This window comes from Diorhabda carinulata, chromosome X, assembly GCF_026250575.1.
Source record: "Diorhabda carinulata isolate Delta chromosome X, icDioCari1.1, whole genome shotgun sequence".
Classification (NCBI taxonomy): domain Eukaryota; kingdom Metazoa; phylum Arthropoda; class Insecta; order Coleoptera; family Chrysomelidae; genus Diorhabda; species Diorhabda carinulata.
In genome coordinates this window covers 57,904,699-57,918,917 of record NC_079472.1, presented here as the reverse complement: position 1 = coordinate 57,918,917, position 14,219 = coordinate 57,904,699, and the positions used below count along the sequence as shown (strand labels likewise).

Sequence of the window (14,219 nt, the reverse complement as noted above, 5' to 3'; positions counted from 1 at the left end):
ACAAGATCCAGATTGGTCTAACCTTGGAGTATTGCACACACTTTTGAAGTTCAGCTTCCAAGAATATTCCGAGGAAACTCGACTCAATACAGAAAATAGCAATTCCACATCTAGGTGATCCAGAATTAACTTTAGAGCAGGTTGCTGACCTGAGCGGTTTTTCTCAATACTACCACGGCTGATACTCATCCCAGCTGTCCAACATAATCTCTTCTAGAGTAGTATTTGAAAGATGTACTCGACAGGAAGATATCTGGTCCATTGAGATCGAAAGCGGATAATCAACCTCTCTGAATCCTTTTCAAATAATAAGATTTATAAATGTCCTGTTTGTCTTATGATTTCTAAGTTGAACGAGTCAAGGATTTTTATGTAAAATACGGTTTCATACAATGTATATACCCCACAACAGCTTCCAATTCTTCACAAGATCCAGATTGGTCTAACCTTGGAGTATTGCACACACTTTTGGAGTTCAGCTTCCAAGTATATTCCGAGGAAACTCGACTCAATACAGAAAAGAGCAATTCCACATCTAGGTGATCCAGAATTAACTGATTCTCATCCGAGCGGTCCAACATAATCTCTTCTAGAGTAGTATTTGCAAGATGTACTCGACAGGAAGATGTTTGGTCCAACCTCTCTGAATCCTCTTCAAATAATAACATTTATAAATGCCCTGTTTATCATGTGATTTCTCGGTTGAATGAAATTGGTGAAACTGCATAATCTTTTCACTTTGGATTTTTCTGCCTTATTGTGAATGAGACTTGTCTGAGTGCGAGGGATTAAATTCTACTTGATGGTTTCCATTTTCAGATGTACCGGTATCGTGGGAAGCTTAGAATGTCGTTATAAACCTGACGCCGGATTTATTCTACCACCGGTACTATCTGCAAAGATGACTACCCTTAATAAATTCTCCTTTAAATACGGCAAGATAGAAGTAAGAGCAAAACTACCGAAAGGAGATTGGTTATACCCAAGTATGTTACCCTCATTAATTAATTCTTAAGCGGTATATTATTTCTAGTACAATTTTATTTTCATTAGCTTTTCCATCGAAATTATTTTATAGTATTGACCCTCAATCCAGTTTATGAAGAATACGGTCCTGATTACGAGTCGGGTCAAATTAGGATAGCCTTCAGTCCAGGAAATGAAAATTATAATGAACTTTTGTATGGAGGAATCGTTTTGGGTCCCACTATCAGTGCTCGAGATTATGGTATGCGACAAACCACTAGAAATATGGGGTGGTCTAACGAGTTCCATAGATTTGGAGTAACCTGGAAAGAAGGTGAAAACAATATTTTATCTTCAAAATATCGTTTTATCCCTCTACTATCTAGTTTAATCATTCGTTTAAGTTCAATAGAAAAATATTTTTGAAAATAAGATATGAAATCTTCGAATGTCAAGTTTCAATACTGACATTTTTTTTTATATTTTTGGTTTAGAATACAAATTTGGGGAATTATTTTTTCAACCCATTCTTTTTAGGAAGTTTAGGATGTGGAATGCCAAATATCCTCATACACTCCTAGGTGTCACGTGTTGCCTTAGTTACACTTCCAGATAATGTGGATAGAGGTCTCATCCTCTGCGCAATAGAATCTGCACTCATCGCTAAACCTTGATTCTTCGGTTGTATATATTTTGTGAGTGGTTTTCTCTTACCTATCGCCTTTTGTAGTATTTTTTCTATTGTCCTGTAGCAGGTTTCAGGTCCTATGGCAGCTTTATCTGCCCCAACTTATAGTTTGTATGATATTTTCGTTTCCTCTACTCTAGTGTGTCCCGGAATTCATTAGAAGGCAACTTTATTCTTTTTCTCTTACTCATTTAACCCCAAGTATCACCAAATCAGCTTGGATCTTATGACATTGGAGCTCCGAGCTTTAATGGCTGCTTGGCTACCAGACAAGATGATAATATCTTGTTTGCGATCATTCTTTTCTTTTCGAATAATTTGATTTTTAACGCTACGCAAACTTGAAAAATGAATATGATTCATTCCAGTCAATGAATCTTTTTCGTTGAAGTTGTTATCAAGATTTCCAAAGAATATGATACGTACTTTCTTGGGAGCAAGTTGATGTGAAAAATCGACGGGAAAAATCAATTGGATTGCGTGTGCCTAAATATTCATTTATAATTTATTGAATCTTTAATTCGCACATATATTAACGGCAAATGTATCTGGGCAAAGAACCAAATGCTTCCAATGAATAAAAACCCATCCTAGTACCCCTCAGAAGGAAACTATAGTCAACAGCAGATATGCAAAATTCAATTTGGACAAGAACCATGGGAAAAAAGATTTGTAAATTCTTTCCGACATAAAAGCGATGGATTAACAAATTAAACTCGTTGTTAATGAAATGTCTATAAACACTCCAATAAACAAGACAAAAGACAACAACGTTTTCACAATCTGCATCACCCAGGGGTATTCTCTTTTACCTTGTTCACCCTTGAAAGTAAAAATTTGTCGAAAATTTCTTTCACCGAATCAAAATTGAAAGCTGAAAAATATATAAAACCTCATCCGAGAACACTCGAGTGGAATTGAGAATGTATCTTCACATTCGCTTCTGACAGGACACTAAGTAGAAATAACCTTTATATTCTCTGTCTGTCTGTACACTAATTTTGAATTTCTGGAACCGATATTTGTACTGAATACCTGTTTACACCATCACTACAACAACAATCACAATTACACTGTCTGACGAGCGTTTCGATGACCTCTTTGAAGACGATAACATGGTTATCGAAACGCGGGTCAGACAGTGTAATTTTGAGAGTTGGTGTAGTGGTGGTGTAAACAGTGAATACAGTATGTTTGTACACTGCCACATGAACAAATCTCTTGTGATAGTTGCCTCGGCAACTATAGGTTTTCAAGAGAAGAGAGTGGAATCCTCGAATACATAATTTCGGTATGTAGCAGGACAGCAGATACCCGTGCCCGGTTATTACTACTCCGAGAAGTTTTCTTAGAAAGTTCCACATGCTAATCTAGATAGGCTTATAAATGTCAGGCATTTTGTAAAGTTATACGTCAATCAAAAAAACTCAAATCTAACTCAAATTTTAAAAAATATCGAGTTTTAGATGAAATAATATTGACGGTAAACGACAAAGTTTATGGGACTATAGTTCCCCCTGCTGGTGGATTTTCAACACTAGCTTCAATGTTGGAAATTAAAAATGGCGATCGATTGAAATACGGATCAGTGCTGGCACCTTTCGATAAAGAGGTAGGAAATTTTAATTATTACATACAAATTCTTCAACTTTTTATATAAATTATTCCCTATTAGTGATGAGCTAGACTGATCTTGATCTTATCTTGGTATTGCAATAATTGTAAAACCAAGACCAAAACCGAGCGTACAAGATCGAGACCAAGACCGAGTTATGCAATAATCATGCAAGACCAAGAGTTTAATTTTGACAATGAGACAATTATAACCTCAAGTTTTTTTTGAGATTATTTCAAGAACAAAGTAAAAGATTGCTTGTATTCGAGAAAATCATTGGCAGATATTTGATAACATAAAATTTATTTCAGAAATGTATCCCAAATCTGCTTATTTACTATGTTTTTATCTAAGATGTGAGCTTCAATCGAACTCGTAATTACATCAATTATAATTTAAATGGCTTCTTGTTTATTAACGTCAAACATGCCGTATGCTGCCATTTTGATCTTAGCTTCGGCCGAAATCTATAGGCTTTTGAATGAAATTGTACATGCCGAAATTTAAATCGTTTTCAACATTTTGTGAGTTCAAACTGTATCAAGCCTTAAATGCAAATCGGAAAGAACCCGAAATTTCTGAAATTGGAGAAGCATGTTTACGAATTAGGCAAACGGAACCAGTAAGTAAGAATATAGATCTACTTACTGGTGAAAGGAAATACTTTAAAACTTTTAGTGTTTTCATATGTTTTTACCAAAAACGGGATCGTTCTCATTGAATAAACAGAAAATGACAACTACACCACTCACCAACTGACTGCGTAATTTGTGACCACGATTTAATAAACAAGAGAAAGTTTCCTCAGAAAATAATCTTCTACGCCGAATGCACCAAATCAACTTCAACAACAAACACAACATCGTTGCCAGTTGATGCATAATTCCCATTTCAACCTAAAATTCTAAACATTAAATATCGATCTTTTTGTTTACGCAATACTTTATGACAACAAGTTCTTTTTAGTATGAAATATCTGTCTTAACATAATTTTTGTGAAAATCTGATCATTGACACTTGACAACACTGTAACCCATGCAAATACCACGTCGTCCCTGTAAATTTGGATGTGCACTCGTTTAAGCTTATTTTCCACTCCATATCTTTGAGTGGCACAAGTACTTACAATTACTGTGATCTATTTAGTGTAATTAGGTATTTTGAAAATTCTTTCGTATGTTTATGATTAGGAGAATATATACGTACCAGATTGCCTATCAAAATGTGACGGGTAGTATTTTTAATTGAATTATTGTTTACTTTAAATAAAATATCATTGGCAATACACATAAAAACTCTGAAAAGGCAGTTGTACACTTAAGGTCAAAATTACATGCTGTTTTGAAAAACTATTCATAAAGTTGTAACTACGATTTTTGACTACAACTTTTGTTTGAAAATTTTTTCCCTATTTTTGAATATAAGAAAGAAATTTATACCATTAAAAAGCATGAAAATTTGCAATTTTCTCAATTCCGTAGGAAAAATGTTTCAAAAGTTTCAAAACTTTTGCAATTATCTATATGTGTATATTGATTATGCTGAAAAGGAAATATTAAAGAATATTATGCGGTCTTGACAGTTCTACCAAAAATTATTATGTTGAAAGGTTTTTTTGGGATAATATATGACTTGTACACTAATAATCGACTTGTTTTAAAAACCCTAGTTTAACTTTTTTTTAAACCCGACAGAAATTATTTTGTATAAACTTTAATATTATCATAGTTTTCAACCACTTTAAGATTATTTCTAATATTATGATTCCCAGATGTATATTAGTGTTGGAGTAGGAGCAGGAGGATTCATTTTTGATGATAGAGCAGACGGTACCAAACCTTGGAAAAATGGTGAACGCTTGAGTACTAAAAAATTCCATATGGCACAACCTATCTGGAGTAGTACTTGGAACAAGTACAGTGCGCTGTTGGTGACATCTATTAAAGTATGGTCCCTATAAATACAGATCTGTAATATTTATATTTAACAATTGAAATTGGTATTCTATTTAATATCATCTCATTACGGGACTATAGATAAAACTCACATTTTTTGAACTTATAATTGTCATGTTATCTATTTATTTTTGGTATAAATTGTAATTAAACATATTTTTTGATACAGTGAAATTTGTTTTATTTTCAATTCCTTAATTTTTGTCCTTAACGCTTCAAACTCGTACTTTGGCCAGGAGGAAGAAATATTTGAGAAGAAGAGAAGCATTCTCATATACTCCATTGCTGATATTTTTCATGTACAATAAAAGTAAAAACGAAATTTGTACTTTAAAAAGTTTCATTACACAAAAAATAATTTTGAAAGAATGAGTTTATGGGCTTAATCTTTTTAGTAGTATTTTCTCGAATAGCTTTGATATCATTGCTAATAGTGATATTAGTCTGTTTGAAAATACTACGTTTGGTGATTTTCCTGGTTTGAGAATCCTTATGACTTCAGACTTCAGACTTTCCACAAGGAAGGTGAATACTCAACGCGGAAGGCTAAACCAGAGATGTTAAACTCAATTTTGCAGAGGGCCATATATTGAATTTTGAATTCGTAGGTGGGCCAGATTGAAAATAAAATAGGATGTACTGAATTATATAACATTTTATTTATAAAATTATATAATTTTATAATACACGGTTGTTAGGAATCATATCAAAGTTGTAAAAGATGGAAGGTAATTATGTTGGGCTCGAGGATCCAGATACATGACGTCTTTTGTTTTTGACAAGTTCATTGATGTCAGATATCATATTCGTTGTATTTATTTTAAAAATTGATTAGAGATGTTCTTTCGTAAGTCTTGTTTGATGTATGTTCTTATTTATTTTCATGACGTAAAATATCTACTCACATTAATAGGTGCTACCAAACATGCAGAGAATGCGTGCTGCATGCTTTTTGAATACCGGGTAATTATCCAAACTCTTGAAATATTGTGTATAAAATGTAAGAGCGTTTATTTCATTAAATTTTTCTTTAAAAATACTGTCCGATTGAAGATCTATCAACTCCATTTGCAAATGAACTGGTGTCTGTGAAGCTTCAAAATTAAATTGATTGTTGAAAATTTGGAATTCTATTTCATTACTTCTGTGGAAGTCAAAACGATTGTTGATTTCCGTAATAAAATTTGCAGAAGTTGAGAATATTCATCCAATATTATTAGTTCACTGTTTCCAATAATTATAATGAGGGGAATGGTCCAAAAGTTTGATTTTTTACCTGATTTTCCCACAGCCTCAACTTTATTTCAAAGACTTGAATATATGAATAGATTTGAATGGTAATCATATGTTTACACTATAACTAACTAAATTCAGCCAATTCAGCCAAGTGTTTATTCATATCTCCCAAAAAGGCACAACCAGTCAACAAGTCTTTGTCATAATCAATTGGTTTTCGTTTTTCTAGCATAAAACCTTGAATAGGGTCACGTAATGCAAAAAATCTTTCTAAAACTACTCCTCGACTGAGCCAACGAACTTCGTCCAAATCTTGTAAAAATTGCATGAACTGTCGGTGATTTAGTCCTCTGATCTTTTTAAAATTTACACTTTAAATTATAGGTTGCATGACATGGTCCATTTTCGAATATTTGGATGCTAATGATTCCTGATGAATATACAGTGATGTTTTCTGTTTTAATTTATTTATACGCACTTTAATAGTTCTTCAGTTGTTTTAAAGTTACTGTTAATGCCTCGTAAAAAACAGAAAGTTGAGTTGTATCAACAGTGTCAGGGCTCTCGTCAACAGCTAGTGAAAAGTTTGTAAATTATTGAAGTTGAAGAACCAATATAGATCATTTATTCTTGAAGCAACAGTGTTGCTTGAGAGCGAAATATTTTCAACATACAGTCTTTAATAAAATCACTATCAGTGAAAGGTTTTGATCTTTTCGCGATTTCTAATGCAATAATAAAACTTCTTTTCAGGACATCTTCGCTCTTTGTGTTAGATATAGTAAACATCGTTGTTGACCTTGAAGTTTAGATTTTAAGGAAGACATTTTGTCGATTTTTATTTTTTCAATCGAATTTTGATTTTTGATTCCTATCATAGTGTCTCTTCAAATTGAACTCCCTACAAACAACAAGTGTTCAATTACAAATCAAACACAGTGGTTTACCTTCCCATTCTATGAAAAAATACGCAAATTATGGAACTGAACACAACAATTATGGATATCGCACGCCCACGACACAAACAAATGCTCAATACCTTCACAATCACTACTCCGCAGTACAATTAAAATCCTCCTCGAACCGTATCGCTTCGATTACTCGACTCAACTGACTCACGTCGCACCGACGAATTCGTTTTTTTTAGTAGGATATTTCTGAATGCTGTTAATATATGGCGATAATTTCTCTCTCTCGCTTGTCCGTAGAGGAATCGAATGAAGTCTAGAAGCTTTATAAAACATGATTCTACTTTCTGTGACACATTGCGATCGCGGGCCTTATTGATATTGATATCACTTTGACATTGACAACTAAAAGAAGAAAAGGTATACTTGTGAAAACATATCGGACAAAAAAAAAGAAAAAATATGTAAATGCTCTAACATAAAACATGGCGTAGAAATAGATGAGAATACAAAATAATTGTACCATGTACGGACATCAGAGTTGTAAATTATAAATAGAATATTTCTAACATTCTTTTGTTGTAATTTCCATATTTCCAAATATTTGAATGGAAACTACTTTATTTTTAATGATAAAAAACCTATCAGATCAATCAATATTAAAATATTCATAACAATATTCAAAACACCGCATAAATATGTCGGTATTTCCCAGTAGAAAACAACTATGCTATCAGATTTATTCAAGTTTTTCGCTGTGAATGTTCAGATTTAATAATTGATAAGTTTTATATTAGTGTGGGTTCAAAACGTTAATGCTGAATGTAAAGTCAGTATCACAACAGCAAGTGGACCGATTGCGCCGCAAACAATATGTTCCGGTAATTTGATATTCCAAGATAATTTTGATAAACTGGATTCGAGTAAATGGAATAACGAGCAAACACTTGGCAGAATTCATCTCCTATTCCTATGAGCCAGTTTTGGTGGGGCAGAAAACAATGGGAGCCTACTTAGGATTTAAGTAGTGAACAATCTCATTTCAAAATTGATTATGTAAAAGTTTGGGCGATTTAATTGAAAAAACTCTTTTTACTTTTTTTGTTTGATAATAGAATTGTACTAATAATATTACATCAATAATAGCTGAGAGTGTTTTATTTAACAAGCGTATGATGATAGATAGCTATTGGTAATAGCCATTATGCGCGTTTTGAATACTATCTTTTATATGCAACGATTATATTAATCCATTTAAGATGTATAAAAAATTTGTCACATGAGAAATATTTTGTGTTTACTTACTGCTGAAATGGCACCGTAGGCGCTAACGCCAATTGTTGAGTTGCAGATGATCCAGATGTGTGATCGGTAACGGAGGTAAGGATACTTTATGTCAGAGTAATAAAAAGCATGTATAAAAGGTACAGTCTTCTTACATGTTGTTGTTCTAGAATAGAAGTCCATAGGGGTCGTTCAAGTATCACATAAACGGCTTTTATTATGTTTATTTACTTCCGCTTCCTTCTTGTAAGCAATAAAAAGCGAAGGTCTTATCTCTCTTCCATGAACATGTGAACATTGGTATATATTTTTCGTCGGATGCATTGATCTTCGGGGATATCTTCAAGTAAAGAGTTTAAGAGTAGAGTTTAATTCACTATCCCATTAAGAAATTGCCCTTCACTCCACATCAAACCAAGTCATGAACCTTTTGTTTTACTTGTACCTACTGGTTGTAGAAGAAGCCTGTCGTCTAGTTATATTAGTATTCTATAATACTCCATTCTACAATTTGACAAAATCTTTCACACACAAGTAGTAGACACCATATAATGTCTGGAAAATCAGAAAGATTTTTTGTGCCCGGAGCAACACCTATAACCTACAAATTCCATTGAACTCAATACTTCAGTTAACACATTTCCCTCAATCTCGAAATTTAATCTTTCCAAATAACCTTAACGTCACTTTCATCCAAATTAGACCAAAAATGTTCATTAGGCAATATCAATCCAGAAAGAAGAGGCATCATTCGCTTCAATTGTCGGTTTCTGCGGTTTTCCTGTAACCTGATGAAACTGTTTACCAGTCAAATCGCCAGTGAATAATACAGCCGAAGCTGTGCCCACGCACGAATATAACAAACTAATAAACTTTAAAAAAGCTATCTGGTTCGTAGAACTACTTTTTTGTCACCAATACTTTGAGTTTTTCATATCCTTTACCTGATGACATGCGGATACACGTGCAATGCAGAGATAATACACCAAAACAGACCCTTTCTACAAACCACCACATTTTCAGAATGAGAAAAGAAAAGAAAAGGAACGAATGTCTCTACCGTTGCGTTGCAGGAAAGTTTTAAATTTCGAAATGTTCTGCAAATTGTTCTGTTTTTTCATAAAGTATGATTTTTAACGAGGCCGAACCCTTCAATCTTAAAACCACTTTAGTGAAGGTTCTTCTACATCTTGGGGGCGTCTAACTCCTCGACGTTACTGCTTTGGATTTCTGTTGAGATAACTTGAATAAAAAATTGCTCATTGCTGCGGTAACAATCCATGCGGGGTATCGAGCTCCCTTTCTGAACATTTTCCAAATCAAGTTTATCTTGTAAGTTTAGAAGAAGAAAATCTACATTACAGATAGTAACAAGAAGTGTGAAAGCAACATAGACATAACTGAAGTATGAACAGAGCCGATTCGTCAATCTCTGTCGACCTATTTCCAACGACACGACAGAAAGATGATAGTAGCCGTTTCGTAGAAAATTGCAAACTGTATTATTATTATTTTAAAAATAAATATACATGTTTAAGATTTAGAATTATTAAAATATCAATGTAAAAAAATATTATTATTGGTAATTATGTATAGAAAATTAATTTAATCATATTAATTATCTTAATTCACTCGCTATCTTTGCACTATATCCATCGGATGATATCATCACATTTCAATCGAGTATTTCATAATTTCATATCATCACATTGAAATCCTAAGTGTTTATTTATGCTTCACTTTTGCATTATCGTTAATACATAGCAGCGTCGGATTAAGAAGTAAGGCCCGGGGTTAAAATCGACCCGGGGCCCACTTAAGGAAATCAAAATCAGCTCGAACTGTTCTAAATGTAATATTATATAAATTCAAATCTTATTTCATAAACTACGAGTATATAGAATTTATATTTAATAAACTTCTTGCTCGATTTAGTTGTGGCAAAATTTTCAATTTACCTCATCAAAATTCATATTCTGTAACTCATATTCAATGCAGAGTTCTGTTAATGACGATATAAGGGTCATTAAGTTACTAGATAAGGTTCTATGAAGTGCCTCGAAATCAGGGTTGCTCCAAGAGATACTAATGTTGTCTGCAAAAAGACATTTTTTATCATTAATGTCTGTTTATAAACAGAAGAAACAAAATAGAGCCTAGGGGTACTCCTAATTCTATTGGCTTGTAAAATGACGTCGTTGTATGAACCAATTCATTTTGAAGTTTGATAAGAGGGATAAATTACTATAATTCACAAAATAATTCATGTTGTATGTCATGGAATATAGAATTTATTATTATTTAGAGTATAAAATTATTATATAGAGTAAAAAATTAGTGTGTAGATTAAATTACACTAATTCATTCATCAAAATTTCTAAAGAATTAATGGGAAAAATTCTGTAGATCCAACATTGTTTCTAAACTAAATGATGAAATTGGTAATTTTGCGGGGCCCCAGGCTCTGAACCTAGGGCTTCAAATCCCCTTAGACCCTCCCTAATTCCGACGCTGATACATAGATGGTGGGAGTTATTTATTATCCCAGTAAAAACCAAGCACTTAGATACAAACGAAAATGATTCTAACTACATTAATAATAAGTTTGTTAGTATATAATGTCCATAGTTGCGTGGAATCAATAACAACCGTGAGTGGAACTCATGCTGCAGCTACAGTTTGTTCTGGAGATTTGATTTTTGAAGATAACTTCAGTAAACTAGACTTGACAAAATGGCAGCATGAGCAAACACTTGGAGGTGGTGGGGTAAGTTCTTTAATCGAATATTATAAATAAAAAGACACTTTGAGAAAAATGATTGTCAAATTTGTTTCTGATATATTTTTAATTTCTAATTAATTTTTATGGTAATTGAAATACCAAACTGAAATGCAATCTATTGCTGAGATTCTAAAGAAACACTCGAGGAGGCTTTAAACGACAAATTAAGTACTACAAAAGATTGGAAAATTGACAAAGAAAAAAAAATTTTACCTTGAGGTTTCAGAAAAAAATCCCAAAATCTGGTATATTTCCCGTGGATAATATACACAGTGTACATAGTCCTTCATCCAGCAGTAGCAAATATTCCACAGCTGTTTCATGCATATAACAAAGGAAAATGTTGGAGTAAAATAATAAGGTTCCCGTTGGGTTGAAAATTCAAACTCATATACGGGTTATTCATTTCAAAGGTAGTCTGCTATACTATTAGTTGAATAAGGGTGAGACTTGATGACATTAAAGAAACATAACGTTGGAAGTCATCAACGGTCGCTGATAAGTATGTTGATGAATGTATAAAAATCCGTAAAAGTCTAACAAACCGTCAGTCCACGTGGACTCATTATATCCACTGTTTACCAATGAAAACATCGAATCGTGAACATAAATGCATTTCTATTGGCCGAAGCTGTCTGTACACAATTTCTTCGAAATGCCAGAGACAGTCTGCGATAAACAGTGGCGTCGTTTGGTGAGATTCATTTAATTCATAATGAAATTCCACAGTGTAGTGAGAATAAAGACAGATATGAATTTAATGATGAAGATTTAGGAATAAAAATACAAGTTCTTTTAAATATATTCGAATGTTTAAAAAAGGAAAATATTCAGCAATCTGATAATGCAATAATAATAATAAGAATTGTCGAATTAACTAGAGTGAACAAATTTTCCTTTTATCGAGTAGTCACGAAAGTGGTTGCTGTGGATCATTCACAGAACCGCAAAACATGTAAAGAAAAACTGACAAACAGTTGACAAAGGTATTCAAGATTTTATACGTAGGACACTTCATAGTTTATATAAGGAGACCAGACAACAAAAGGGGTCCAAATTTTAGCACTACTTCTAATAATTTCGTTACATATTTGGGGGAATATAATATGAATAGAAAAAATTGTGATTTAAACACAATTTGAGATTAATAAATTACAGTATTACAATATGAAAATTAAAAAATAAGAAATGCAAAATGAGTTGAATATGTAAATTGTATTATACATTCGGCATTTGAATTATTTAAAATCGTTGTTTTCTTTTCTCAGAATTGGGAATTCCAATGGTACACCAATAACAGAAGTAATAGTTACGTTGAAAATGGTTATCTAAATATACGACCTACTCTTGTTGCTGATGAATTTGGAAATGACTTTTTATATTCTGGTACTCTAGATATTAACGGGGGCTCTCCGGCAGATCAGTAAGTTCGTACACTTTTGTCAGGATGCAGTTAATTTACAGAAGATATGGTTTCTTTGGGAAGCTTAACGCCCAGTTGTCAATTCTCCCGAATATTTTTACTTCGTTAACGAGTTGCACCAATCGTATCCAGTTTGAACGCCATTCATCAAATATAAATTCGCTTCATGAAGGGCGGAAAAAATTTTCTATGTATCAAATTATTTCATTAAACAGGCCATCACGAAGTTGCGTAAAAGTCTAGATTTTTGAGTTTAATCTACGTTTCAACCTCCATCGGAATGTATTGGAGAATTTGGGAAAATGATGGTTGTTCGATATGTTTTTGATTCAGGACTCAATATTATTTATGTGTTTATAGAGATTTCTTTAATATTGAATTTTTCCATAGGTGCACGAATCCACAATGGTATGGATGTTCACGTACTGGCACACCAACTAACATAGTAAATCCCATTAAAAGTGCCCGAATGCGTACCATCGATTCATTTGCATTCAAATACGGTAAAGTGGAAGTTAGAGCTAAAATTCCCGCTGGAGACTGGCTGTGGCCAGGTAAAGTATTTCTAAAAAGATTGTGTAATTGTAGTTTATTGAATTTTAATAGTTTAAGAATTTATAGTTACCAATATCTGCTTTATAATTTATACTTTTTCGCAATATCTTCTACCAGGTATAGAGGTAATATTTCCCCTCTTTAACCCGTCTCCAGTTAGTCCTCTCTCTTCTAGGTTATATGTTATTTGTGTATTCCATTTCTTCCTGGATCTGCCTCTTCTCTTCATTTGGTTGGTTCAAGTTTCACCTTAACTGTTCTTTTTCTTTTTATGTGTCCAAACCATTTTAACTGTTGTTGTTCGATTGTTTATACAGCACTCACACTTCGTTCAATTCGTGTCCACTTAAGTCGCGTTCACGATTTATATTTATTTAAATAAACGCATGACAGTATTTCACCTTTTCTCTTTCTGAAAACTCGCAAGGAAAGTTTATTTCTTCAAAAATTATAACTCCTTGACAATTTTTTACAACTAATTCATAGTTTTCGTATTTCAATAAGCTCTTAATTTCAGCGATTTGGTTACTACCCAGATGGAATCAATATTCTGGTTGGCCATCATCTGGAGAAATAGATATAATGGAGTCGCGTGGCAACAAAAAATTAGTCAATACCAATGGAGTGAATATAGGAGTGCAGCAAGTAGGAAGTACTCTTCATTGGGGTCCAAACTATAATTATAACAAATATTCCCTAACACATTACGAAAAAAATCTAGCAACGGGATTCGATGTAGATTTCCATAGATATCAGCTGGAATGGACAACAGAATACATAAAATTCGCTGGTGAGATTTTCCTCTAT

The 14,219-nt window shown here is 33.0% G+C and overlaps 1 protein-coding gene across 1 annotated transcript in view; it reads left to right on the top strand.

Moving 5' to 3' along the window:
• Positions 1 to 14,219, top strand: part of LOC130900563 (uncharacterized) — a 47,006-nt gene that overhangs the window by 31,046 nt on the left and 1,741 nt on the right. The window contains exons 14-21 of the mRNA XM_057811261.1: positions 820 to 986; positions 1,079 to 1,300; positions 3,121 to 3,266; positions 5,041 to 5,223; positions 11,219 to 11,419; positions 12,703 to 12,857; positions 13,248 to 13,411; positions 13,930 to 14,202. Coding sequence (XP_057667244.1) covers positions 820 to 986; positions 1,079 to 1,300; positions 3,121 to 3,266; positions 5,041 to 5,223; positions 11,219 to 11,419; positions 12,703 to 12,857; positions 13,248 to 13,411; positions 13,930 to 14,202 — 1,511 coding nt within the window. The remainder of the gene's footprint in view (positions 1 to 819; positions 987 to 1,078; positions 1,301 to 3,120; positions 3,267 to 5,040; positions 5,224 to 11,218; positions 11,420 to 12,702; positions 12,858 to 13,247; positions 13,412 to 13,929; positions 14,203 to 14,219) is intronic.